The sequence below is a fragment of the Xylocopa sonorina genome, chromosome 7 (genome assembly GCF_050948175.1).
Source record: "Xylocopa sonorina isolate GNS202 chromosome 7, iyXylSono1_principal, whole genome shotgun sequence".
In the NCBI taxonomy this organism is placed as follows: domain Eukaryota; kingdom Metazoa; phylum Arthropoda; class Insecta; order Hymenoptera; family Apidae; genus Xylocopa; species Xylocopa sonorina.
The window spans coordinates 11,177,761-11,204,796 of record NC_135199.1 but is presented as its reverse complement, the minus strand read 5'-3'; the positions used below and the strand labels follow the sequence as shown (position 1 = coordinate 11,204,796).

The following is a 27,036-nucleotide window of genomic DNA, read 5'->3' as shown; positions in this document are numbered from 1 at the left end:
TTCTAATATAGATGGAAAATGTTATTGAAATGGAAAAGATCCACGTGCAGGGATATTTAAAGTTTTTGTTCGCAGATGAACATGTTAATTGTACTGAATTTCATTAACGAGGAAGAAATTTGAGAATTTCACTGTCAGATATTTAATTGTGATTAAAACCTAGTCGATCGGTGTATGCTTGGTTAGTCACACTTGTAAAGGTGGTAATATTGGATTTTCTTATGTTGCGTGCATTTCGATTTGATTTATTCTCCGGTTGCTTGAACGTATCCTGTGAAATATTGTGACATGTTAATTGGAGATTAAAAAGGAATATTAATTGAAACAAATTAACATTGATCCACCATGGCTGACTCATCTTATGAAAAAGGACTTACGGAACTTTCAAAAATGAAGGTAGTCATAATGTATCTTGTTGATATGATCGTACTTCTGATGGACTAACCTCAAATTTCAGAAAACTTCAATACCATGAAAAATAATTTTGTTTACACTGATTTTCGTATAGCTCGCCTAATTGTTTGTCGATAAATACAATCTATATTAACATTTTTAAGGAATGTATTATTTTTTTGTTATACAAACGGAAATTTGTGGTTTATTAATGTTGAAAAAATGGAGTTACGTGTAACTACTAACTACAAACAAATATTATTAAATAGGTTACAGATCTAAGAATGGAATTGAAGCAAAGAGATCTTCCTACTACTGGTAACAAACACGAATTGATTGAGAGGCTTCAATTAGCAATTCATGGTGGTATATGCTTTTGAATAACTTTTGAATTGCATGTTTCGTTCGTAAAGACCGCATAATTGATAAAATAATGTTTTCGTTGTTAGAATCTGCATTATCTTTGGACGAAACTACAGAAGAAATTTTAGACGAAGATGCAGTTCTTGGTGTAAGTAAAATAGATAAGCACAATGTGGTATTTATATAAATAGGGGATATATAAGATAATATACAAGAAATATATTCGTCCAAATAGGATGAAGAAATAGAAGAGTTATCAAGTAAACCTGACTCGCAAGAAATTAATGACAAAAGAGAATTATCTACTGAGAGTAACATAAGTGCAAAAAAAATAGTTCTGAATCGAAAACCAGTAATAGAAGAAATTAAGAATGAACAGACAGTGAAAATTGAAGCAGATACAAAAACTATTGAGAGTGTTCCATTGGAAAGGAAGATTATTAAATTGTCAGAGCTTGGGACTAAAGAGGTAACAAGTTAAGTTATATATTGTGTACTTTCCTATGCTGCACAAGAGTTAAAAATTAAATGTACGTGTATGCACTTGTATATGTAAAATATTTATGTAATTTATTTTACTGGATAGAGATTGGAAATGAGAGCTAAGAAATTTGGATTACCATTATCAGAAGCTGCTAAGAAGGAAGCTAGGTCTGCAAGATTCAGTATTAATAACCAAAACAATAGATCAGCTGCTTCTGTAAAAACACCCGTGGTATGTATATATATATACATGTTTCTAATACAAATTTAGCATTCTTTATACTTTTTAATCTAAATAATATATTTCATGCATTTGCAGCATACAACTTACGAAGTTTTGAAGAAACGAGCTGAAAGATTCGGTACCTCTGTCTCGACATTAATGGAAAAGGTGAAACAAATGAAAATGAATATTAAAATTCATTGTATAAAATTCTAATGTTAAATATGTCACGTAACATTATCCTGTTTCAGGCTGAATTAGAGGCTAGAATAGAGAAAAGAAAAGCTAGATTTGGTGAAGTGAAACCGGCAAGTAAAAGAGTATTTACTAATAAAGTTAAAATTGTTAAATGATATTCAGTGTTATATACCAAAACAGTAACTTAGATTGCAAAAACTTTACCTTAAGTTTACTTATTTCCAATACGACCATTGTATACAAAATAAAAGATCATCGTATTTGTTATAAAATACTTTGTACGACGAACTTAAGATTTTTTTCGGTATAATACTGTTTTAAATGTTTGAAGAGTATGTCCAATATATTTTTGTTTTCAAACATTGAAATATTGTACAAAAATTATTTGATACTTAATATAATTATGAAATAACCATAAATGATAAAATATGTATATTTAAGAAAAGCATTATATATACATATAATTTGAAGATTATATGCAGTGTTGTAATATTTTTTTCATTTAAAATGAGGCATTGATGTTGCTTTATGCAGAATTAATTAATTAACACTCATTTGAAAATAAATAACTGACCTATAATATGTATGTTTGTAACATTAAAATTTTGTATTACTATACAATACATTTGAAAAGTAAGCAAATAAATTGTTCTATCACTGACACGCGTAAAACTTTTTAATAATTCGAAGAAAATGAAAAAAGCACCCTATGCTATTATTTCAATATATTGAATTTTATTACAAAATGTATTTAGGCTACAACATGTAATATAATAATTGCGTTTGGTCTAGACCCTTACGAAAAAAGAAAAGCTAAACTGCACCACATTTACTTTTTGTCTTGATCAGACACTTCGTCCGTTTACGTTTCAAGGAAACATTTATAAATGCGAAAAAGTTTGGTACACAGATGAGAAAATGAACGTACCTCTTGCTTCTTTAAACTACACAGATCACGGTTGATACGTTTATTCAGTTTTGAGATCGAATCACTGTGTTACCATAAATATATTCCATATGAACTATACGAATTTCCCTAAATGCGGACGTGCCATGCATAAAAGCAATACAAATATATATGAATATATTATATATACATCTTTTGAAAGATCAATTTCATGTTTTTTTTTGAATTTTTTTTCGTTCAAAGGAATTACAAATTGGATAAAAAACGAGTCTTCGGACATATCGACAAAATTTCACAATTTTTTCCCTTTGTTCTTTAATATAAACATGTAGGATCATCGTATTATCAAAGATTAAATTTCCAAATTGTAGAAAGTGTGATGTAGCTATAAATTGCGTGTAAGAATGATTTATAATACGAAGAATGCTTTACATACACGGTACTAATTACCTTTCCAGTATATTTGTGAAAAAATGTTCGATTACAAATTCGCATTTTCCTTGAAGCGCACCCTAAGAACGAATGGTCCGAAGACGCATGTTATATTTAGAGGAGAAAATAGATTGTACATTAAACTGTATACAACCGAAATATATATGTAAAAATAATAAAATTATCGGTAGTAAACTCTCTATTACATTATACGGCGTGTAATGTGTGTGTATAATCGTTCGAATTCGGTCGTTCTTAAATGTTCGACGAAGTAAAGGAAACTATCCCAAGCAGCTAATCCTAAGATAATGTATTTCCTTTTTTTTATATTTATATAACTTCTATTTATATTAGGTATGCACGTACGTGTGATAACTAAACAGATACATGATTTTTGTGACGCAAAGACAGTACCAGCTTTGCACATCGATCAAAGAGCAGGAGGCTGTTGTACGTAGAACGAAAAGTAAACGTTAAACACAAATAATCTTTTTTCTTCTTGATTATTCTAGCCACTTTTTTTTACACATAATAGTATCTGTTCAGTAAATCACTCAATCCAATTAATCTCGTTTGCGTCCATTTCTTGATCGAAGACGTATCATCTTTCGTAGGTTTATTTATCCAAGAAGTGGATACAACGAATAATTTTTCAAAGCTGCGCTGTAGGCACGAGCAACTCTGACCTGGGGTCAAGTCCATAATGATTTTTAATAATACGAAACATTCGTATAATATCTTAAATTTTTACATTTTTATCATTCCTATTATTGTATATATATATATATATATATATATTTCTCTCTTTCTCTTTGTATATATATATTCATATTTCCATTTCTTAAAAGTTTGAAAAGCGTCGTAAAAAGATCTGAAAAAGAAAAAAATTGGAGAAAGAAAAAAAGAAAATTTTCTTAGTCTTCGTCAGCATGGTTGCACATGCCTGAAAAATCATATAAATTCACACATATTGTAGGTACATATAAACTATGTATTTGCAATTGCACGCCATAATAGAATAAAAATTTGTTCTTTCCTTTAAACTAATTTCCGAATATCTACACACGCTTGACGTCAAGTTTCGTTAATTTCCTTTCCTCTCTCACTTTCTTAGAATTGGACTTAGCAGCCTCCTGTTCTCTAATATAACTATATCCAAATGTTTTATTCCTTTTTAATATAATTATCAAGTAAAATTTATAAAATACAATATATATACTACCTATCATAAATTCTTTTAATCTTTCTTTTATAAATAATTATAGTAGTAGTCTTCACACCATTTGTTAATTTATTATAATCGGATGCCTTTCCATTCGTTTTTTTTTTTTAAATTTAAATATTACATTTGTGCCCTTTGCACTAATTCATTTTATAGTTATTCTGCGTGACTGTGTGTATATATAATACATGTAATATAATCTAAAGGACTTATTGTATTTACATATATACATATAACAACGGCGCATAGTCCGAATTTGTTAATAATCATTTTTTTTTTCCTTCCGATTACTACTAAGATCGACTTCTTTAACAGCAAACGTTTATCTGGGAGAGGACATCTACACACCTACGACGGATTTGGAAGTAACTGTGCACGAATTTTCATCTCTTGAGTACTAAATGAACGATTAGTTTAAAATTCTGGTCAGATCTTTTGTGTAATCCTTCCTCTAGCAAAATGCAACGGTTCACGTTGCTCCTAGCGGCTGGTCGTTTACTTCATATAAATTTAATCAAACTGGAACTAATTACAAAAAGCTTACAACTCTTAGGAAATAGGCTCCATTATTTAGCGATTAATACATTTTAGTTTTCGTTTCTCACTTGGCCAACCATGGATTTAACTTCGGCGGCATTTCATTTACTTCTGATAGTTCAAAGCTGTTCGAACAACATTTTGCTTTAGAGGTCAAAGAGGAAGACAATTCTAACTCTACACTTTTTTCCCTTACCTTTTAAAACAGTACAATACGCGTATAAAATAACGCTAGAACATATGTTACGCAAATACTCTTTCTTTCGTCGTTATTTCAAACATTCCAATGCCCCGACACATATTTGTATTATATATATATATATATATATATATATATATATATATATATATATATCTACTTTTTTTTTTTTTAAATTTACGATTACATTAGACGGTTGTTAACTTCTTTTTATGTTTCTCTTGTACTTGTTCCTCTCGAGCAAAAGTTGCGATCATATCTGGGCCGTTTAAAATACCATCTTTTGTTTAATGCGTCCTATGTAACGATTCAAGGTTGGCCAAGATCTCACTCATGCTACGAATCAAGATCGTCCTCTCTCTGGCTACTAAAGTACGATACTAGACCGCCGAACTCTCCGGAACCCTCCTCGTCGTACTGTTTGTTCCCAGCCACGGCATCGGTTGGATGCGCTTGTTGTTGAGGGGGTGGTTGCGGGGGTGGTGGTGCTTGTATAGGCGGTGGATTATCCGCGGGCGACGAAAAGTGATCCGCTGGATACGGAGAGCCTTGATAGGCGGCAGCATCGTCTGCCGTCGACATTGGCGGTGGAGGTGGATAGGCACCGTAGTGATAAGTAGGGGGAGGTGGAGGGTGATACGGTGAGAAATTACCAGGTGGCCGATTGGGAGGCGGTGAAGGCTGTTGTATGTTATGATTAACCGGTGAGGCGTTCGTAAAAGGTGGTATTTGATGCCTGGGACCCATTGGGTTATCCGCGAACCTGGACATAGGAGGTGCTCCCCTGACATAAGGAGGCGGCGGAGGTGGCGTGGGTCCGCCTTTCGCCAGAGGGCTTCCAGCAGCTGGTGGGATCATTGCGGGTCCAGGCCCAAGTGGAGAGCTGCGATCTCGATTACTAATCGATATTGGTCCACCGCCCGACGGGGAAGGATCCATCGGATGGTGTGGCGTATGATACATTTGCGGACCGGGTACCCTCATTCTCATAGGCGGTGTTGCCGATCTCACGGCCGCGAAGTGAGGCGGCATGGAGGATTGGCCTGCTTGTCTGTACGGAGAAGGGATTCTCCCGCGTGGTTGCATTTCGTAACCAGTTCTAGGTCCGGCCATAATTTGACCTCCAGCGTTTGGTGGTCCTCCAAAGTATTTGTGACCCATCGCTGCGGCTGCAGCGGAGAACGATTGTGGGCTATTCGAGACAGGCTGTGCTTGAAGCATTCTGGTGATAACGGAAGACTGTTGGTTAGGCGGTAATGACGGATAAATAGGCTGTGAGGTCGGAGTTTGCGAGGCGGGCGGTGGTCCTTGCGTCGAGACGCCAGCAGGTGGTGTGGACGGAGCCGAACCGGATGTGCTACTACCTGGTGTAGGAAGTACATTCGGGATTTCACCAGGTTTTATTTCTGAATTCGAATCGGTGCCGATTCCAATTAAACCAGCCTCGACAGCAGCTTTCGCTGCTGCCTCTGCGGCTCTAGCTGCTTCCAGTGCAAGTGTCTTCTTACCTTTGCCGCGACCTCTTCTTTTGGGTTTCATCGGCGATCCGTCCGGGTTAAAAAGTTGTCCGTCCGGTCCTGTCATCATAGGAATGTGCCCCTCGCCTGTTCGTTCCGCATCAGGCGTCATCACTGCTGACATATTGGGATTGATATTAGGTGACATGTTAGTTGCTAGATTTTGAGGCACGCTTGCAGATAAACTAGGAGCGTTCAGACTCGGAGCTCCATCCCTGCGCATCTGTTCAGCAAGGATCTCAGCTTTACTGCGACGACCTCTTTTCTTTTTCTTTGGTACCTCCCCGTCGAGTCCCTCTGGCGCGTTAGGATCCCGTTGCCTCTCAGCTGCTAATATTTCCAACGCTTTCAATCGTGCCTTTTCTAACTTTTTTGCTTCGCGTTCCTCCTTCTTCTTCTTTTTCGATATTTCAATAGCAGCAAGCTCCAATTGTCGTCTACCGTATTCTTCATCTTCCATCATCATTTGTTCTAACTGTTCATCGTCCAAGTCGGCTAGTTCACCGGCTCCAAGCCCTGTCAGAGATCCTTCTGGCACATCTCCGGTAAAGGAACCTGCCACCGACATAGCCGTACCGGTCAATCCTACGTTCTCTGAAAGATTGTCGTCAATTTTCGAGTCTATCTCCCCTATGGGATTGTCCATTACGTTTGCTATTATATCCTTCTCGCCATCTTGATCATCCCTTCTTTGGAATACAGAATCAAGCAAAAAGTTTTGTTTCCGTGCCTTGTTCTTACTTCCGGGTTTCGGTCCAGGCTTTTTCCTTTGTTTCGGCGTTCCGTCGTTCAACGTTTTTCGTTTACCACCGGGACTCTTGCTCTTTCTCGGTTTTCTATTTTTTGGCGATTTATTTTTTAATTTATGACCATCTTTTTTTGGATTATAAATATCGCCTATAAGGTGATATTGCACGTTAATCCATTACATTCATATATTTACGTGTAATATTAATATATTTTGGCGAATTACCTGAATCTGAATCTTTCTCAGCATCCTCGTTCAATTCTTCACCCTCATTAACGACAAACTCATCCTCACTTTCACCTGTTCTTCTTAATGCCTTTTTTAATTCCTATAATATTGCAGGAAACATATCTTTTATTTTTTTAAGTTTCTATGGTATTTAACATTGTATGTGTTACCTCTTCACTATCTGATGCTATTTCTTCTTGATAATTCATTTTCCTACCACGCGTTCGTCTACTTAATATTTCTTCTTCTTCTCGCTTATTCTCATCTGGAAGTCCACCATATATAATCTGAAAGTGCAATTAAATTTATACAACCACGATACTATATACTTTCGAACTATAAAAAATAGAATAAACTCGACATACCTTCCTTCGAATTGTTGGCGTCTTTTTTGCCTTCGGTGCATTTTCCTATGTGTAATTAATTTAGAAGAAAACAAGTTAAAAATAAAGGCACGCAAACATTTTAAGTAAATCGCTATCGTAAACTTGCCTTCTTTTTCTTTTGTTGAGTTACTTCTTCTAATGGTAGCGTGATGGGTAGGTTAGATATTTCTGGGGTTATTTCTTCCAATTTTATATCTCTTATTTCGCTAATATTTTTCTTCTCGTTATCATTTATATTTTCAACTTTGACGTCTAACGCATTAGGTATTATAGGTTCACTATTTTCTAACTGTGGCTGCAACTCGGATGAAGTTTCAATTCTCGGTTCTTCGTTCGACTCATTTTCACTCTGATTATCGGATTCAATTATACGTTTTCTCTTTTTTTTCTTCCTGTTCTTCGTTTTTGATAACGGTTTGTACCTCGATGTCGATATGGTTCTACTTCTGAAATAGATTTCAATAATAACATTGTAAGTAATCGAATCGGAAGTTAATCGAACAGTATGTAATGATTTCTTACTTTTTCTTCCTCTGTCGCCATGAATTATCACTGTCTTCATTATCCGAATCCCAAGTAGAACGAGATTTCTTCCTCTTTGGTCTATCACTTTCTTCGCTGTCGTCATTTACTATAAAAAATGTTTATACGATTAGAAGTTTTTCTCATAAATTTCTCGTAAGCAATAAATTTCAATACTCACTGAAGTCCTCATCATAACGCGTAGTTCTGGCCCTGGTACTTCTTCGTACTGATCGCGAGTCTCCCTTTCTACCACGTCGTTTTACATCGACGAAAGTACTCTCATCGGAAGACGTTATATTATCGTCAAAATCTTCCTCCTCTTCGGAGCTTGTGCCTTTAAAGTCTTCATCACTTTCAGGATCATCTTCGCTGCTTATGTCAAGGCTATTCAGTTTACGGTGTTTTTTACGCGACAAGAATTTCTTTACCGCTCTTCCTTTGTCTTCTTCTTCTTCCTCCTCATCGATACCATCATCACCTACAACTTTGTACTCCTCATCGGTATCTTTTTCTGATTTTCTGTCAATGTCGTCTTTGTTTTCTGTTGTTTCGTCCATGTTTAGTACTTCGTGTTTAAAGTGAAGCTGGGAAAACGAAATTTTTATTTGAAAAACTTAAAACATGAAGTTTTAATTAGAAGAATTACAGTTTAGAAAAGATAAGAAATTAATCAAAATCACAATATGTAAAAATAATTTTACCTGCGCCTCTTCCTTTTCTGCGTTCACTATAGTTGCAATGTCTTTTCCTCTTCCTTGATTTCCGGCTCCCTGAACAGCTTCTACTTCGTCTTGGATCGCAGCATTGATCATTGCATCATAGTCATTGAACTTGTACCTGTTTGCGCATCGTCTTTCGCGTAATTGATATACGGGCTCGCTTTCTTCACTACTAGATGTTTCTGAACTTGTGGAAGATGAAGCAGACGAAGATTCTATAAAGAAAATAATATTAACAAATAATTTTGAGCAAAAAGTGCGACAAATATAAAAGATAGAAAAAAAATTAGAAGTACCATTATCAGATTCTTGGCTAGATGCTTTTGATCCTCTTGGATGACGTTGCGATTCATTTTTATGAAGAACATTATCTAAACTTATACCAACAAATGCTAGTCTTTTCTTTCTTAAAACCTCATTCTCGTGTCTCTTTGTCAGTTGATCATATGCTTTCAAGCTGTCCCGTAATTTATTTACCAGCAAGTTCTACAATTACAACATTATTTTATGACAAAGTATTTCAAACAAAATATCTTAATCAACTATTCTATTAAGAACTAAAAGCTTACATGCTGACATGGAGGGCAGAACCAATCACCCTCTGGTATCAACATAAGCGCAGGTCGAAGACAAGAACAGTGCCAACCTTTGTCACAAGAATCGCATAAAAGTATCCATTCTGGATGATCTGCTTTGCCACATTTTTGGCAAGCATATTCGTCATCTGCCTCTTCGATATCACTTTGAGCTACAATTAAAAAATTTGCATTTACTAAAAATGCATTTCAATTAAATTCATTAAATCCACAAATATGGTATCGTACTACCTTTTTGTGCGGTTCGTGCTCTTCTTAATGGTTCAGATTCTTGATCTCTTTCAAGATCGCTTTCTGGTGAAAATTCGTGATCACTTTTGAAAAGTAGTGACCCTTCGCTTTCTATTTCTTCATCATCATCATCTTCTTCGTCGTGTTCATTATCGTCATCGCTACTAGAACCGGAAGAACTTTGCCATGGATTCGCCTCGTTAAATTTGGCCAACATTTTTTTCTTTTTCCTTTTCTTACGTTTCTTCTTTGATTTCTTTTCCTTCTCTATATCTTTTATGATGATTTCCTCTTCGCTTTCAGGCTGAAAGAATTACAATGAATCATACATACACAATATATTGATATTAAATAAAATTAACAATTAATATTAGATAAAATAAAAATGTACTTTTTGTTTCTTTCGCTTCTTCTTTTCCGTGGAATCTTTCTTCTCTTTCCTCTCCACCGAGGTTTCTTCCTCAATTCTTCGTCTGTCTGCTTCTTCTTTAATTTTCAGTTGCGCTATTCTTCTCGACTGCCTTACAGGCGTTTCATCCTGGACCAATCCCGACTGTACATCGGGAACAATGTCTCTTCCTATTTCTAGACCTAACACCATTTTCCCTATGAAAAATGTTTCCGTAAATAGTAAATTAAAATAATGAAATGACCAACCGAGATCCACGAATGCGGGTATCAAACACAACATACTAATTATATGGGGTTTGAATTTGTAGTGGGCTTACTTTTCTTTCGTTTCTTCTGCGAAGTCGGTGTCATATTCAAGGAGTCATTGTTACTTGGCATCTCGTCGAGATGAACCTCAGGCGATACCTCGATACTTTGACCGCTTTGAAATTCTGAATGTTTTGTGCGAGTCGAACGCCCGTTTCCTCTGTAGCCGCGTCTTCGTCTACCCCTAGGACGTCCCCTTGCTTTCCTCTCAATCGCAACCGAATGGGCAGTGCTTTGATCATCGCTGACATCTTTAACTTCGTGATCTTCCGATTTTTCAGTATTGCTCTTCACAACCTCGTCTTCAGAGCTTATCGTCACAACGCGACTCTCCTCAACAGATTTTCTCAACTGCCTATCAGGCATATTTTTCGCACGCAATTTTATTCTTTTACCTACCATTGTTCCCTCATCGTCTTGTTTCATAACGATATCCTCAGGATTCGATTCATGAGAGCTGTTACGTCGTTTACGGGATACTTTCGGGGGTTCGGTAGAATCTAATTTCCAGCCATCATAAACGAGCTCAGATACTGATTTCACTCGTAAACCTATTCTTGGCATGGAATTTTCACCCTGTCCATTGTCAGCCAATTTCTTAAACGTGTCATCTTCGGTACACGCAAGAGGATCTATCTCCTCGGGAGCAGTTTCATCAAATATTTTGTCATTATCTATATCCATAGAGTCGTCGGACTCCAAGGGAGTCGTTTTTATGTCGACATTTTGAATTTCCCTTTTCTCCTCAGTTTCAACGATGTCCGTTAGTCGAATTTCGTTCGACGCGGTGCCTGTTGTATTAGCAATTATATTGTATTCATTTTTCAACTGTCCTACGCTCTTATCCGATACTGTATCTTCACTTATTTTAGCTTCTCCAATTTCCATGTGTTTAACGTTGTCCAAATTCTGATCGAATTGAACCTTGGAGTTCGTTAAATCCTCTAATATTTGCTCGTTCGATTCTATGTACGGGGGTTTAGATTTTAACGGAGGAACATCTTGAATATCGGAAATATCGCTTAAACGTTTGCTGGTTTCCTTTCTAAAATCATTTATTATGGTCGCTGGTTCCGGTACCGTTTCTTGCGCATTAAATATTGCCGAACTATCGTTTAAGTTAGAGACAGTATTATCGGGTAGGGATTCTATTGCTTTACTTATAACTCGAAGTGACTCGTGTTTCTCGTGATTATCCATAATGTTCGAATTCTCCGATTTTTCGGGTATAAAATTTGCGAACTGTAAATTATCCACAGATTTGAAATCATCCGGTATAGTTGTAATACTATTTTTATATACTTCCGATTTGTCTATACCTGAGGATATATTGTCAAACTTGTCGAACGACAAAATATTTCTTGCAGGATGTTCAATGATCGTATCACTTTCGGATAAATCTTTATTCGTATTATCCGCGTCGTGTAAATGTTTGTCGAACGTGTTTCCTTTGCTACTCAGTTCGGAAATTTCTCTCAATTTGTTGCATGGCTCCATAATCGAAAATCCTTTCACGACATGCCCCGCGCCTGCACTTTTAAGGTATTTAATATCATTATCCAAACTTGTCGCTTCTAACTTTCTTTCTTCGGCAGGCTTTACAGATTGTTTTACATTCTCACATGTTATTTCGTTCTTAATATCAGCAAATTCGATGTCTCCTTTCATTTCTTTGCTTGTATCAGTTTCAATTGCATTTGTAGAATCTATCGTTTGAGAATCATCCTTTTGTCCGGGAATTATACTCGTCATCTTTTGCGTTACCTGAACTAAATCATCATTTTCTAGTTCGCACCCTCCTCTCTCGGCTATTAAATTATTTGGTTTGTTTAATGTTGAATTAATATTTTCTTTATTCACTGGATCAGTCTCGGTAAATATTGGCAAGATACCTGTGGTACTACTTTCCTCAAAGTTATTCATGTTTCTGTTCTCATTTATAATCGATTCTTCGCTCAATTTATGTTCACCGATGCTACAATTATATTTTTCTCCAATTTTTTCACTTATCTTCTCTTCCCTACATTCAGCTTCCTCGCTTGCTACTTTTTCAATACTATTCTCCGGTATCGATTCTATTTGTTGATTATCAATCACCGTACTTTGTAAGTCAGCGCTCGTTATTTCATACTTTGCACCTAAGTCTTCAGCGTTCTCATTTTCATGTTGCCCATCGCTAGCCATTGTTTCGCCCAAATTTGTAAACGAATTATTCATATTTTCGATGGATTCTGTCTGATCGGTCCCGAAAACGTCGTCGCTACCATCATTCGAATTACTACTCTCATAATTTGCAACTAACGATTGCTTGATCTTATTTTCCTCCTGTAAATCCGCAGGATCTGTTTGATTCAATTCTGTTGCATTTGCCTCTAATTGTTCAGTAACAGTTTCTTGCTGTGCATCGCTCGTATTGTCTACAATGTTAGCAACAGAGTTTTTCTCCTGGCTTTCTTCGTTATTCTCTTTTTCATCATATTTAGTAGTATCTTCCGGATGATCCATTCTATCGCTTTCCTCTTCATCCTCTTCACCCTCCATAGTTCTAGGCTCCAGCCTGGTATCAGAATTTTGCTGAATGTCTATAATATTAACATTTCCCATGTTTTCATTTTCAGGAACAGCACCAAATTTATTTGTTTCATCTAAGGGTGAACATAAGTCTAACGAAACATCATGCGTGTCCTCGTTTAGCGATAAATTCTCATTGGAACATGCATTTCTTTTCTCTAATTTAGGCGGTTCATTAGATTTGGATAATTTATCATCAATAACCATATCATTATTCAAATTTTGATCAACAGAGGAACTTCGGTCTTCTAATGTTTCAGTTTCAACTATATTAGATATATTCATCTCTTTTTCAGCTTCAACCGTGTCAGATTTGGATGGTTTAAAATTATTTGTGTCAGGTACTGTCTCTGGTAATACATTGTAAATAGGACATTCATCTTTGAAGGATGACTTCTCAGAATCCGGTTGCGCTTCAACACCTTCACGAATAGACATGTCTTCAGCGCAAGCATCGTCTGAGCTACTTATCGTAGGAACTAGCGCATCTTTGTTACATTGTTCGATCGTTTCCGAACTAGTAACAGTAGAATTGTCTGTGAAATTTAAATCAGTATTAACATCAGGCACAGAGCTTTTGATAAACGAATCGAATGTTTTCCCTTCGTTCTCTTCAGAATCTTCTGCAATTTCATTTCCCTGCGACACTTCGACTTTTTCGTTACTCTCATTACAATTATGTAACGAATACCCAGCAGAACCAATCAAACTTTTCGCATCCTCATTATCAGCATTCACCAATTGCTTTTCTTGATTATGAAATTCCGGAATATTATCGTTCTTGTCGTTTTGTTTGTAACTTTCGACAGACGACGACTCGGATTCCTTCTCGCAAACATGTCCCGCCTCTTTTTCCGCCGAGCTATCCACGTTTTGGTAAGCAGAACATTCCACCTTACTCGTAAAATCTGATTCTGAATTATGCGCAAGAGATGATGAACATGAATTATTAACAGATACTGGATCTGTTTCTAATTCACTCTCTTTAATTGTCAACATATTGGATGGTTTACAATCAGGTTCATCCTCGGAGTAAGGAACTGCTGCTTCTACCATTTTAATAACATTCATTTGCGGATCTAATGTTTTACTTTGCAGTGGCTTCTCTAATACACTGCACTTCTCTGATACTTCGCACTGCATCGACTCGGCAACCGAGTTAAATTGCATTTCAGATGGTGTTACAACCGTGTTGTCTAGTTTCACATCCAGTTCTTCTTTACTTAAATCATTCGTACTGTGAGGTTGTAACGTAACGTCCAACATTTCTGCATCATCAGATTTGGTATAGTCGTTCGTTGTATTTTCGCTACTAGAAATAGAATCTTGTACCGTATCGATAGCTGGTAATTTTAAATTTTCCTCTTTCGACTCGGATTCAGATAAATTCGTTTCTACTTTCGGTATCGTACAATGCTGTTCATGTGTAGAATATTTGGAAGAAACTGTTTGTTCCCACGTATTAGTTGGCCCATCAACATTTTCCAATTTACTCGCGTTATCGTCTCCGCATAATGGATCGTTAGTTTCAGGTGTATACGAGTTGACTATTAAAGAATTGTTGTTCATCTGAGTTACATCGTAATCGTCCGGCTTATAAGTAATCATGTCCTCTGTTGATTTTGAGGAAGAAACACATTCGTACTGTAGCGTATCTGATGTGGATCCTATAGTCGTTGAAACTGTATGATCGGATTGCGATTCAAATATCTCTGGTCTGGACGTGTACGAAATACAATTGGGTCCAAAAAAAAATTTTGGTGGTGACGTGGTTATTGATTTACATTCGTTATCCATCTTCCTTGTAGTGTTCGCTTTATGCGAAACAACATTGTCCGAGTCGCAAACATTTTCTGAAGTATCTTTATTGTTTATCGTATTTGTCGGTGTAATTTCTGTACAAAATTCAAGCGTCTCCGACGTGTCTGCCTGACACAAAGATATAGATGAGTCACATTGTATAGAGCCTTGAAACACTGAACTTTGTTTTTGTTTTACGGAACTTTCTTCTGCGACCTCTTGTGAAATTTCTGACTCTATATTCCTTTTCTCTAAAACCGAGCCTTTGTTGCTTACAGAATTGCCATCTACCATAATGTCTTGGGTCTCACCAGCAGGATCCTTGCGATCGGTTTCGTTCTTCTTCTGTGATATGTCTTCTTCGTTTGATATGATGCTACTGTCGCATTCTGGTTTCTCCTCTGGCTTTCCAACGTCCCATCTTGATAACCTTTTTACAGAACTGTTCGAATTTTTTGGTATTATTTGAATGCCCAAGGTCGGTTTAAACTTTGATTTTTCTTGCGTAGAGCCTACCGCCTGACAATTACTTCTCACGCTAACACTTGACTGAGAATAATTTCTGTTTAACTTTATGACGTTTTTATTCGTCACCAATGGTCCAGGCGACACTTCGTTTATAAGGCTGTCCTCGTTTAAGGTTTTATTCGACGACAAAGATGAACTTGCAGAATCAGCCTCGTTTTTTGATTCGTTGCTTTCTTTATTATCAGCTGATGTATCATCGCCAGGATTACCTGTTTGACATTCCTCACCGGATCCTTCGCCATAAAAAAAAATTATAGGTTCCTCCACTGCTTCGCCAATACCAGGATTAACCGCGTCACAGTCGCTGCCAGATCCTTCGCCTTGAATCATCATAATTGGTTCATCGATGACTTCACCAACTTCATCTCTCCAATTGTTGCTCATTATGGGCCTTTTATCCATAGTACCTCTGATTGGTATTACATCTCCCCTTATTCTTTTCAATATATCTTGCTGCATATCATCTCCTTCTAACGGACGTTTCACCGTTTGCGGATTCATCCTTAAAGCCGTAATTTTACTTGGATCCGGAAGTATTGTATAATTGGGTAACCTGTGATCGTCTTTGCTTGGTATCCTTGCAGCATTATGATACGGAGCAGAAGGCATATCATAGGTAGTAAACGACATTTGCCTTTTACTTAAATCAGTTACCATTGCATGATTGCGCATCATCACAGCTCGAGCGTCGTATGGTAAAGTTGTAACTTCCGGTTTGTTTAATTTCTTCGTGCTAAGATCCATTTCTCTGTGCTGAAATTCTTGTGTTCTATACCCTGACGAGGGAAGATCTATGGTTTTATTCAATTTCCGACTAGATAAATCGATTCCAGAGAAATCCATTGGTCTATTCTGTTCGTTCGCGCTCTCCCATCCTCTTGGTGATGTCGATAAGTCCATACCCCTGTGCTCTCTAAGTGGATTGGCCTTTTCTATTTGACTTCTTGCGCAGAAATCCTGTGGTATTCTGTCATCGTCCCCATTTATCAAATTTCCGACGATACTCCCCGATCTTGCGAGATTTTCTGCAATCTTTTCTAACGATTTCGCACCGGCCGGTTTCTCAAGTTTCTCGGATTGCATTCTCACAAGATTCGCAGCTAGTTGATCTATTGGTTTGACAGACAATTTACTATGAGCCATTGGCATATCAGAAGACATGAAAGAGAAATTGCTTTTACTAGGCAATTTGTCTAGCGGTTTCATGATCTGATCTATCGAATCCTCATGTTTCTTTGTTATAGTCAATACGCTTCCAATCTGTGCTATTCCAGGGATCATTTTTTCTTCGTGTATCTGTTTTATTTCTGGAATATTTACTAACTGTAAGGGAGACGTGATAACAGGTGTTTCAATCGATTTAAGAGGCATTGATTCTTCAGAATCAATTTTTGAATTGTTGAACGTTATACGTTTTTCAATTTTATATATATCTGCAGGTTTAGTGTCATTGCATACAACGGTCGGAACCGCCGTTTCTTGAATAACGTTTAGTTCCTTCGCCTGGGGTAAAATTACTCCTTTTCCTGATGATAATGCATCAACTTTACCATTTATAGCCTTAAGATTACATGCTTGTACGAAGAGCATTGCATCAGTTGGATTTGGTTCTACTATTTCGTTTTGTATTGTTTGTTGAGAATCGTCTTCTTCTGTATTTTGTTTAGAACTTTCATCATTTGTCATCTCATCTTCACCCTCCATGTCTTCATCTGCATTATCATGCTCAATATCATCTTGTTCTCGCTCGTCATCAAAATCTTCACCTCCACTCTTATCTAACTCTTTGTCATCAGATCCATCTATATGTATACCATTTTCTTGGATAATTTCGTCTTCTAGACTTGGAGATGTTGTTATTTGTCCAGTATCTATAATAGGTTTCTCAGAAATTTCTAAACTGTTGCTATCCTCATTAATTGGACTAGTTGCAACCTCTCCATTCGACAAGGTATTTATAAGATTAACTACACCTTCTCGATCCCTAATAACAATATTAATTAAATATTTACATTGATAAGTATACTTCTTCAAATTATAACACAACACAGAAGTAGAAAATTCACAGTTATATTGAACACTTACTTAGCGACAAGTTCCCAATTTTCTTCATCTAAATCTTCTCTATAAACCCTTATATTGCACTCTTCATCAAGCTGACACCAATAAGCTAAACCAGATTTATCTCTTCCCAATGGTTCCACCCGTAACTCATTAGCAGAGAATTTATTTACCTCATTTTTGAACTTTTGATTCAAATCAAATTGTGTTTCCAAAAGAATCTGTAATGAGGAATATTTATATAATTTGAGAAATATAGAGACACTGAACTAAAGCTTTTTTTTTACAAAGCACTATAATAAAAGTACAAAACATTAGTAACAATATTTATACTTTAAGTAATCGTAGTTTAACAGCAATACGGGCTTTCTTGTAACCAAAACGTTCAAGTTCCCAACCATCCTGATTAGAGTACGTATGGCAGAACTTAACCAGTGCTCGTTCCCATTTCTCCGGTGACACTGTTTTGCGTGTTTTTCTTAATAATTTGATGTGTAGATCTATCAATTGTTGTGGCACTAAAAAAAAAATTCAATTGTAAACAGAAATTAAAAAATCTTTGTCATGTAAAAATACATCTCATCAAAATTTTTACTTTGTTAACATAAAATTTTCAGTGTACAGGGTACATGATAAAGAAAAGGTTAAATAATAATAATAATTCTGTTCAACATAAGATGTTTAAGTTAGCCAAATGCATGATTTTAAATCATTAATTCAACACGCGACTCATAACTCGTAATCACGTGTAACCGACGTTGACAACAAGGGAGGTGGCAGCACGAGAGAAAATAACAACAGTGGATAGCAAATCGAACCGAGCTGTCAATAATACTGTTATTTAAGCGTGACAATGAATCTTGATATAAACAATCATTAATTATTATTAACTACTTGATGGCCATTGTTATTGTTATCTGTTGCTACACAAAGCGAATGAATAGAAGACAAAGATCGGTAAGAACGACGGTGTTGAATTCCAATGAAAAAAGGGGATGAAAACAATCGTAAAATCTCGTACCACGCAAATACAATCGTAACATTTAACAGAGAATATCGAAAGAACAATAAAAAATGTAAAGTAACGTGAAATTTTGGAAGGGAAAGGTATAAAAGTGGAAAAGAAAACTAATAGCACACGCGAGACTTTTGGCCTCGCGGGGGCGGGTCAATCATTCTCTCTCTTTCCTACACATACGTATGCACGTAAAGTTTACTTACCCTCCTGCGTGTTTTCAAGCATCTCTTGAAGGCGTGCGATATCAGGATAAATGATGCCACAGGACTTGCCGAAGCACTTGAGAAACGAGCAAATCACCGCGAAATTTGGGTCACTCGCGCAAGAGGCTTCGTTATCGGACGCCATTTTTCCGCCGCTTCTCTCTGGGCCCGTCGCCGCTAGGCGATATACTACGCTAGGCGACCTAACAACTCGTATCGCATTTTCGTCAAATTGCTTTCGATCGTCACTGCTGTGTTCACAGCGCGTTCATAAAAAATAGTTAACGTAGCCAGGAAATAAGGGGAAATCAATGTTTCGATGATTCGACGCCGCTTTCCCGCTTCGTTGCTTTTCGCTACCTTGATATTCTACCTGCCACTCACACCAGCATCGAAACCACAAACGAACACGCACGCGTCCGTGGAGGCAAACAAAAAAGAAAGACAAAGAAAAGCAGAGTGAGAAAAACACACGTATCGTGTTGTTGTCTTGAGCCCCACTCTGTTTTCGTATCGTTTGGACATTGATGAAGGCGAACACTTTCTCGCGCGCTTCTTCTCCTCTTCGTTCACTTTGCACTTTTCCACATATCACGGTGCTAACCACAAACACGCACACACATAGGTGAAGATCGTTGCGCCTCTCGAGCATACAAGATGTGTAGTGTGTGCACGCGCGCGCGCGCGCGCGCACCTTCGGGCGCAATAATAACGATGCACGTAATCGCGGGATATCGCCTTTTCCGGACACGGTTATTCGTACGCCGCTCTTTTATCACCGAGAATCTTTACTATTGAATCACTGGTTATATCGGCAACGAACAAATAATAACCACCACAATAAAAACAGCCCCCTTCCTTGCAGCGCAGCGCACTGGACATCGCCTTCGGGTCCGTCTACGAAACATTTGGAGGGTTCTCAACCTCTGGTGTATCGCGGCATCCGAGTAATACCTGCAGCCTTTAAGCCGCCTTTACGAGGCTATCCTTTAACCAAACTTTTATGTATCTTTATGTATCTTATGTGCACCTTCCTTTTTTTTTATTGTCATTTAATCGTATCAAATCACATCCCCGTTGGTATGGCTCAACGATTCGCGCATCACACTTCTTCGGAATACCTTTCAATTTCAATTAGATCGAAAGAGCGCGAAAAGTTTACGACGGGAACGTCAAGCGCACATTTCAAGGTTCCCCGGACAACGCTGTCGCTCAATGACGTAGTTCTGCGTAGTTTCGTATAATTTCGAATAGCGGGAGCAACGATTCGATCGATCAGGAGCTAAGTAGAAAGAAACGAATATTGTTGTCTATCTTAACCGTCTCCGTAAACACACCAAGATTTAATAATTTACCGAAACAGACGCGATCTAACAAACGCATACGAATGTGTAACCTGTTCCATTTCGATTTTCACACTGTTTATCGCAAGTTTTACATGGCCCTCTCTACGGTGCTATACATCAAACACAGTAAACACGCCGACGTTTCACAGCGGGCTGAGATTGTGCGACTGCTACGATCGATCGCGAGAGCCAGAACACCAAAAGCGAATGTATACCTATATGAAGCGTAGAGACAAGACTCCTTGTCGACACCATTACGTTAGAAGGGTATGATAAAATTCCTGTATAGTCGCCTCGACTATTTTCACATTGTTATTTCTATTCATGGTAAAACTATGTTACGCGAGCAACACTTTTCCTGCTCCTTTCAATGGGAGATGAAACGGAAATCCATCGAACAGATCGATAAGCAAAGTTTTTAAAATATGAAACTTCGTAGTAGACAGTGCTGCCGCGAATGCTTTCAAATCGATAGCGCGGGACACATTTTCACGAGGTTATCGATTCTACCCATCTTTTATACAATTATTATAAAAATCCGATCATATCCATCAACAATGTTCGATTTCATAAAACTGCTTTTCTACTGTCTCTACTCACCGTTAAGTAACATAATAATACAAGTAATTCGAGAAATATAAAATGTTTATTTTTTAATGAAAGTTCGCAAACTTTGCATCAACACCTTCTACTATCGTATGTATAAATGTTTGTATTTACAACATATATTACTAGGAAAAGTCATAGTGTTATGTAATTTTTTGGATTTAATAATATTTGACAATTTTGTCAATCATCTTTCATACATTATACACACCATCATTTGTACCTGAGTGGTCTACTTTCTTTTTGTCTGCTGTACATAATTGTGTTTACCATATCCGCTTAAACTAGAAAGTCTTAGTTATTTGGGATTTCATTTGAATACATTAGCACCATAGACTGTTAATAAAAAAGTTATTTATATTTTTACATATTTAAACTGATGCCAAGTATTTATCTCATCGGAAACTATTGAGAAAATATCCGGAATGAAATCTTATTTGTATGCGGTATTAAATGTACAAAATGACAACAGTTATCGAAGTAATACGTAACACTATCTGTTAAGTAAATTTTATTTTATATCGCTAAAAAAGTTATTTGTTCAAACTATTTGCTTTCCACATATATATTTTGTGCTTGAGAGAAATTTCTTCATCAAAAATATCTTTCTCGTCAACATAATGAAAAACTTATGTTTAATTAATACAATACCTCATAACTCTGAATATTTTGTCTTTATAATTTTTTGCTAAATGTTATTAATTTCTTGTTCTAGAAAATACAACTAGTTAGGAAATATTCATTATTTCAAGTTTTGTTCGTAAAGATTGAAAAATTTTATAGAATTTTCTATTTTTGTCTTATTCTTCATGTAAGTCCTATCTATTCAACGATGTCGTGTAATATGCAATTTTACAATATATATATATATGTATATATATAAAAATTCACTATATACAAAATAGATCATATACAATTTAAAAACACGCGTTTTTTATACAATCTCTTATTTAATTTTTATATTATGTTTTTCTCTTTCCTTCTTAATATTGCCTAACAACATGAATGGAATATGAATATCTTATATAGAAGAATAAAGAAAATACTGTTTATTAGTAGTAGTTAGTAACACAAATACCTAGAACAATAAATAGTACGTTTACAAATGGAAATTTAATTTGATGTGATAGATCACTTTGACGGTTATTGTATGTAAAAGAATATAAGCTATTGCGAGACATTATGTGGAAAGCAAATTGATGCTTAGTGTATCTACATTTATTATTAAAAAATAATTGGTTTTTACTGCATAAGTCAGACTCAATCATATACATATAATGTGCAGCTTTTAAAAAGCATGCACCTATTATTAGATATAATATTATTAAATAGTGTAGGATTATGCCCTGTAAAACGAAAACTTGGATTTTTTTTAACACAAATTAAGAGTATTAATATACAGTTGACGAATCTTAAAGATTCCTCGTATACTCTTTATGAAAATAAGCAGTTAGTAATGAGAAGCTCGTATAAGTACTACTATAATGCTTTGTGATGAGATGGTGAGAGAAAATATATTAAAATATGAGAATACAATTTTCAATCGAGTTTCTTTTATATGAAGCTGAAAATTGCATATATAGCAGATTTTTTTTTAGAAAAAGCAGGGCTATATTTAAAAAAAAAATAAAGCTTAATGCGCAAACTGTATAGTCATACAAAATCACTTAGATGCTCTTTGCGCAGTAATATTTTTAAGTTGTTGTTTATATATCTCAGCTTCTTCTTCTTTTTTTTGAAGTCTCTTACGATACTCAGCTGCTTGCCTTCGTGCTTCTGCTAATTGTCTATTCAGAACTGCAATGTCCATAACTGGTTCATTATTATCTGTTGTATCATCTTCAGTGATTTCTTCTATATCGTCATCCAATTGTAAAATTATTGGTTCTGACATTTTTGTGGGAGAACTAATGATCTTACTCTATTAACAAATTACAAAATACAAATATATTAATATATATAAGCACGTAGAATAATCTTAGGGCTATTATTTAATATTCAATTTCACGCACCTCTGATGAGGATATTACGTTTTTAGATTGAGTTAGTGTCGATACAGGTGTTGCATTAGAAATAGAAGAAATGAACAGTTTTCCAGCTTTATTATCCACGGAAGACCTTTTAAGTATATTAGGTCCTCTGGATGTGATGGTTGGTGTATTGTGACTTAAAATTTGGTCTGCCCTAATTGCTATCACTTTTCTAGGAGTTCCTTTCTTTCCAGTTACATGAAGTCGTTTCATTCCTATCGAAGAATTTCTTGTTAAATTTAGAGCAAGCTTACCAGCTTCTGTAAAAATTAATTATCGATGTCGACAAGAATGTATGTAAATAGAATGTCTATGTCACATTAAAGTATTTCGTACCAGTCAAAACGACTGTTCTTCCACTTTCCATGGCATTTTCAACGATAGATGAATCATTATCTACAGGTATCATCGTGATTCCATGTGCTTCTAGTAACCTAAACTGTTTGTTTATTCCCCCAATAGCAGTAACGTCTTTACGCTTTTTACTGTTGTTAATGTTATTTATATTAGTAATTTCATCCACACTTTCCATTTCTTTTTCTTGGTCAACATCAGTATTTGGCCCAACGTGAATTTGTTGAAAAATCATTCGCGATTTTTTCCCCACTTGTACTAAATATTCAATACAAAGTAATAACATTATTGTAACTGTTCGATATCTACAATTAAAGATAATGATTTAAATGTCAAGAAAACCACCTTGTGTAACTTTTCTTCTGGGTTGTGATTCTTGTTGCGCAAGTTCGAATTTTTGTTCTTCTTCTCTCTCAGATTCTAATTGTATTAAATTATGCGTTGCTACTTCAAGTTCTGCTGAATTTGCCTGATTTTGCTGATGCGCTCTAATACCCACAATTTCTCTTTCTTGTTGTAATATATCTACTAAATCTAGTCTATCATGTTCTAGTGCTAGACTAATTGGTGTTTTATCAAATTTACTAGTTGCATTCGCATCTGCGCCATGTTCCAATAAAACATGCATCACTTCTACATGTTCCCTTTCTACCGCCCAATGTAAGGGAGTCATTTTCAGCTGCAATAATTTTCTGCATTAATTGTGACAAGAGAAATAAATGCTATTTACATAAATTTATTTGAATTACCATGTCTCTACTGTCAACATCTGCGCCATAATTAAGAAGTAATTGTGCCATCTGGTGATGGCCTTCATATGCAGCCATATGTAAAGGAGTTCTATCGACTTTTGTTCTTGCATCTCTTGAAATTCCTGCTCTAAGTAAAACTTCTGCAGTTTCTGTATGATTATTCTGTGCAGCAAAATGCAACGCGCTTGTACCCAACTGCCAATGATCAATGTTATACATAAGAATAATGGGTTATTATATAATTAAACACTTTTGTAAATATATACGTATATATACCCAATCCGTAGTAAATGGTGCACCTCTGCACATTAGGTCACGAACTGTATCGGTATCTCCATACTTTGCACTAAAAAGTAATTGTTTTCCTAATTCCACTATCGATAAGGCATCTTGGGATCTTGCACGGTGAGATACATCACAGGAAAGAATTTCAACCTAAGAAATATCTATAGGTGAAACAAAGCATTTATAGGACAATAATATGTAACATAATTACATAGAAATGTACATACAGGAATAAGGGTGTCCGAGTCCAGACCCTCAATATCATTAGTGCAAATACTTTCAGCTTGCATTTTTGTATATTTAATTCAATCCCCTTCTTTTTGACGTGCACTAAAATCAAACGATCCATAACAAATGATATCATTGGGACTTGTTTAAAAATAAAAAGGGCTAGCTGTGACCATTCCATTTTTCACTCTCAATAAATTCGTCACTGTTGTTCGACCTTGAGGTGCCGGAATCGAAAGTAGGTCGCAAAATTAAAATTTGATGCTCAATTCGATAGAATCAGTACAATTTATTCAATTTTGCCTACTTGTTTGGGAACATGGCGTGTGTATTTTTCAAAATTTTCTTCAGTACAGGATGTTTTTATTTTGCCATTTCAGATTGCGAGGAACTTCCTGTTCCTGTTCATTAAACGGAAGTCCCATGCCATAGGCCCCGTGTTTTGTGCCCAAAGCGATTCAAATCAACGGAAAATAACATTGAGGGAAGATATACTTACGACCAGCACATTATTCTTGCTTTTTAGCAATTTTTCCAAGAGTTTTCCGACACACACACTCGCTGTGAGGAATTGTTCCTCCACGCAGCCTTCTCGATTTACCGTCTTGGTAAAGTTTCATGAAAATGGCGACACCTTGGCGCCATTCCTAATACAGTTTTATCTCTCTTGTAAATAGCTTTTGATATCAATACGGACGTTTTCCTGTGGTTCGAAGTGTTCTATTATACTGAATCGTCAATTTTCATATTGGATTTTAATTGCTTTATTTGAAATAGTATACAGAAGAGCAGTTAAATATGTTAAATAAGAGAGTGCATTACAGCGCCACATTGTGGTACACGTGGAAAGTATCTTATATTAAATAGGTTAGGTATATATTAAATTTGTATAAGATTAGGTTATGTATATACATATACGTCGCACGGTTTTGTTCGTAGAACGTGTTTCGAAATAATTGTAGGAATTAATATAATATGAATAAAGGAAATGATAGTTATCGTATTTGCTACGAGATTTAGGACTTATTACTTATATATTATAAAATAAAGAAGATCGAAACAGTAATTGAATCATTAACACGATAGTTCATTGTTTCTATGGGTATATTTTGTAATGCGTAGGTTTGACGTATGATTTATTAAAATGCATCGCATGAATTCTACACGTAAACATTTTTTCTATTTTTATTTGTTGATTATTAGAAATCATATAAATACATCATTGTTTAATCTGTCTTTTTTAATCTGTTTTTTTATAGGTAATGACGATGAAAACATGAAGATCATACAAAATGTTTTTTTAAATAACATTACTATTAATAATGTTCATTATTCCTGTAAATGGTATATTTGTCAATAGTCGTATAATTTTATATTCATCGGTTTTATTTCGTAACCTCTAAACTTTTCCTATTTTCTCTTTGTTATGTTTTTTTTCTTGTTTATGTTTCGATCCTTTTCTTTTGCTCTGTCCTTTAGTTGTTTTACTATTATGGGAACAACCGAGTAACGCTATATAACTTATATTCTACAACACAATCATTTTTGATACATCTTAGTATAGAGATGCAGGATGAAAGAATGGACGTATGAAGGATAACTGCTTTGTGCGACTTAAATAGTTATCGATTGCCGGTTATCCATGGTTTGTTATCGCAACAGATAATGTCAAGCCTAGTCGGTAGTTCAAACATAAACAACAAAATTCAGCGGTATCAGCTCTTTTATTTATTTTTAACCAATAATAATTAGGTAATACTTAATGTTCACAAAATAAGTATTTATTTAAAAACACTACTTCTGTAAGATACAGAGGAAGCATAAGAAGTAAATTTGCTCATTTTCGATTTATTTTGTCGTAAAAACTGAATCGTGTTCAATTGCATCACGAATTACGATGTAGTTTATATAAAAGTTAGGTCGTTTGTATCTGTGTATGTGTGTATGTATGTATGTATGTGGACTGTACTACGTATCGGGTGCGTGCGTGCACTGCCACATCGCGTTAAACCATTCCTTATATCGTAATCTAAGGAGGTGGCTGGCCGCACGGTCACGGCGGTGAGCTTGCATGCTTTCAAACAGAGTAGGTTAGAGGGTTCGTGAATTTCTCATGAAGGAAAATGCACGGCTGCTCGTTGTCGAGACGGAAACTTACTCTGCCACGAAAGAGTGACGAGTGGCGTCATGGTGTTTCGATGGTCGCCGAAGGTAAATGATACTTTTCCTATATTAAGAAGCTATTCGATGTTACGGCGAACTTTCATATCGACATTAATTTCTTTTTCTTTTTCATGTGAATCGTTTGTCAAAGATGCCTGTAACCTCACTTCCTCTCTTTTTTCCCTCTCTTCATTTTCTATTTGTGCGCGATTGAATTTGAATAACTTGCAGATCGAACTCCCTTTGTCGTAGTTTCCAGACTTGTTCAATTTCCATGGAGCACAGATTTACTTTTAACATATCACGATATACGCCTCTCTTTCCCTTTTATTATTTCCACATTCGATTGGATTCGAATTGCTTGTAAAGCGCATCCCTCATCGTACAATTTTACAATTATTATTTTTATTATTTACGCATTCAGCATTTAATCTATTTATCTATGTATAATGAACGCTTAAGTCATA

The 27,036-nt window shown here is 35.8% G+C and overlaps 4 protein-coding genes across 8 annotated transcripts; 2 read left to right on the top strand and 2 right to left on the bottom strand.

The window, feature by feature from the left end:
- The first annotated feature begins 187 nt into the window (after nucleotides 1-187).
- LOC143425242 (SAP domain-containing ribonucleoprotein) lies at nucleotides 188-3,199 on the top strand. Of its 2 annotated transcripts, none has more exons than XM_076897882.1 (7): nucleotides 188-396; nucleotides 663-756; nucleotides 843-904; nucleotides 992-1,225; nucleotides 1,343-1,471; nucleotides 1,559-1,630; nucleotides 1,714-3,199. In XM_076897882.1, the coding sequence occupies exons 1-7, from the start codon at nucleotides 346-348 to the stop codon at nucleotides 1,813-1,815; spliced, it is 744 nt and encodes a 247-aa protein (XP_076753997.1). In that variant the 5' UTR covers nucleotides 188-345; the 3' UTR covers nucleotides 1,816-3,199. The 2 variants fall into 2 exon arrangements, with proteins under 2 accessions (XP_076753997.1, XP_076753996.1); XM_076897881.1 differs by having other exon boundaries at nucleotides 189-396; nucleotides 663-759.
- Nucleotides 2,992-19,465, bottom strand: LOC143425239 (uncharacterized). 2 transcript variants are annotated; one of them, XM_076897875.1, is made up of 17 exons: nucleotides 18,806-19,465; nucleotides 17,918-18,102; nucleotides 17,609-17,805; nucleotides 10,636-17,507; nucleotides 10,299-10,513; nucleotides 9,908-10,211; nucleotides 9,650-9,828; nucleotides 9,377-9,566; nucleotides 9,063-9,295; nucleotides 8,540-8,945; nucleotides 8,359-8,467; nucleotides 7,943-8,282; nucleotides 7,816-7,860; nucleotides 7,621-7,737; nucleotides 7,448-7,550; nucleotides 6,466-7,371; nucleotides 2,992-6,321 (listed from the first exon to the last, which is right to left on the bottom strand). In XM_076897875.1, exons 1-17 carry the CDS (start codon nucleotides 18,948-18,950, stop codon nucleotides 5,294-5,296), a joined length of 11,574 nt encoding a protein of 3,857 aa, XP_076753990.1. In that variant the 5' UTR covers nucleotides 18,951-19,465; the 3' UTR covers nucleotides 2,992-5,293. The 2 variants fall into 2 exon arrangements, with proteins under 2 accessions (XP_076753990.1, XP_076753989.1); XM_076897874.1 differs by having other exon boundaries at nucleotides 2,992-7,371.
- Nucleotides 19,333-25,393, top strand: LOC143425715 (uncharacterized). The gene is made up of 3 exons (XM_076898717.1): nucleotides 19,333-19,338; nucleotides 19,471-19,734; nucleotides 24,787-25,393. Exons 1-3 carry the CDS (start codon nucleotides 19,333-19,335, stop codon nucleotides 25,081-25,083), a joined length of 567 nt encoding a protein of 188 aa, XP_076754832.1. The 3' UTR covers nucleotides 25,084-25,393.
- Nucleotides 21,439-25,197, bottom strand: Atac3 (Ada2a-containing complex component 3). 3 transcript variants are annotated; one of them, XM_076897878.1, is made up of 8 exons: nucleotides 24,906-25,197; nucleotides 24,406-24,508; nucleotides 24,170-24,328; nucleotides 23,891-24,088; nucleotides 23,487-23,820; nucleotides 23,124-23,399; nucleotides 22,770-23,002; nucleotides 21,439-22,678 (listed from the first exon to the last, which is right to left on the bottom strand). In XM_076897878.1, the coding sequence occupies exons 2-8, from the start codon at nucleotides 24,466-24,468 to the stop codon at nucleotides 22,421-22,423; spliced, it is 1,521 nt and encodes a 506-aa protein (XP_076753993.1). In that variant the 5' UTR covers nucleotides 24,469-24,508; nucleotides 24,906-25,197; the 3' UTR covers nucleotides 21,439-22,420. The 3 variants fall into 3 exon arrangements, with proteins under 3 accessions (XP_076753993.1, XP_076753991.1, XP_076753992.1); XM_076897876.1 differs by having other exon boundaries at nucleotides 22,770-23,047; nucleotides 24,906-25,196; XM_076897877.1 differs by lacking the exon at nucleotides 24,906-25,197 and adding an exon at nucleotides 24,714-24,866 and having other exon boundaries at nucleotides 22,770-23,047.
- Nucleotides 25,394-27,036: the final 1,643 nt, after the last annotated feature.

Excerpts from the sequence above, each read along its gene's own strand:
- LOC143425239 (XM_076897874.1), bottom strand. The coding sequence starts at position 18,950 with ATGGCGTCCGATAACGAAGCCTCTTGCGCGAGTGACCCAAATTTCGCG. Across the intron at positions 18,103-18,805 it reads GCTTGAAAACACGCAGGAGG|TGCCACAACAATTGATAGAT; the intron begins GTAAGTAAACTT and ends TTTTTTTTTTAG. Across the intron at positions 7,738-7,815 it reads CGCCAACAATTCGAAGGAAG|ATTATATATGGTGGACTTCC; the intron begins GTATGTCGAGTT and ends TTGCACTTTCAG.
- LOC143425715 (XM_076898717.1), top strand. Across the intron at positions 19,735-24,786 it reads TGGAGGGTTCTCAACCTCTG|ATTGCGAGGAACTTCCTGTT; the intron begins GTGTATCGCGGC and ends TTGCCATTTCAG.
- LOC143425242 (XM_076897881.1), top strand. The coding sequence starts at position 346 with ATGGCTGACTCATCTTATGAAAAAGGACTTACGGAACTTTCAAAAATG. Across the intron at positions 397-662 it reads CGGAACTTTCAAAAATGAAG|GTTACAGATCTAAGAATGGA; the intron begins GTAGTCATAATG and ends ATTATTAAATAG. Across the intron at positions 905-991 it reads ACGAAGATGCAGTTCTTGGT|GATGAAGAAATAGAAGAGTT; the intron begins GTAAGTAAAATA and ends TCGTCCAAATAG.
- Atac3 (XM_076897876.1), bottom strand. The coding sequence starts at position 24,468 with ATGCAAGCTGAAAGTATTTGCACTAATGATATTGAGGGTCTGGACTCG. Across the intron at positions 23,821-23,890 it reads ATGTTGACAGTAGAGACATG|CTGAAAATGACTCCCTTACA; the intron begins GTAATTCAAATA and ends AAATTATTGCAG. Across the intron at positions 22,679-22,769 it reads ACGTAATATCCTCATCAGAG|AGTAAGATCATTAGTTCTCC; the intron begins GTGCGTGAAATT and ends ATTTGTTAATAG.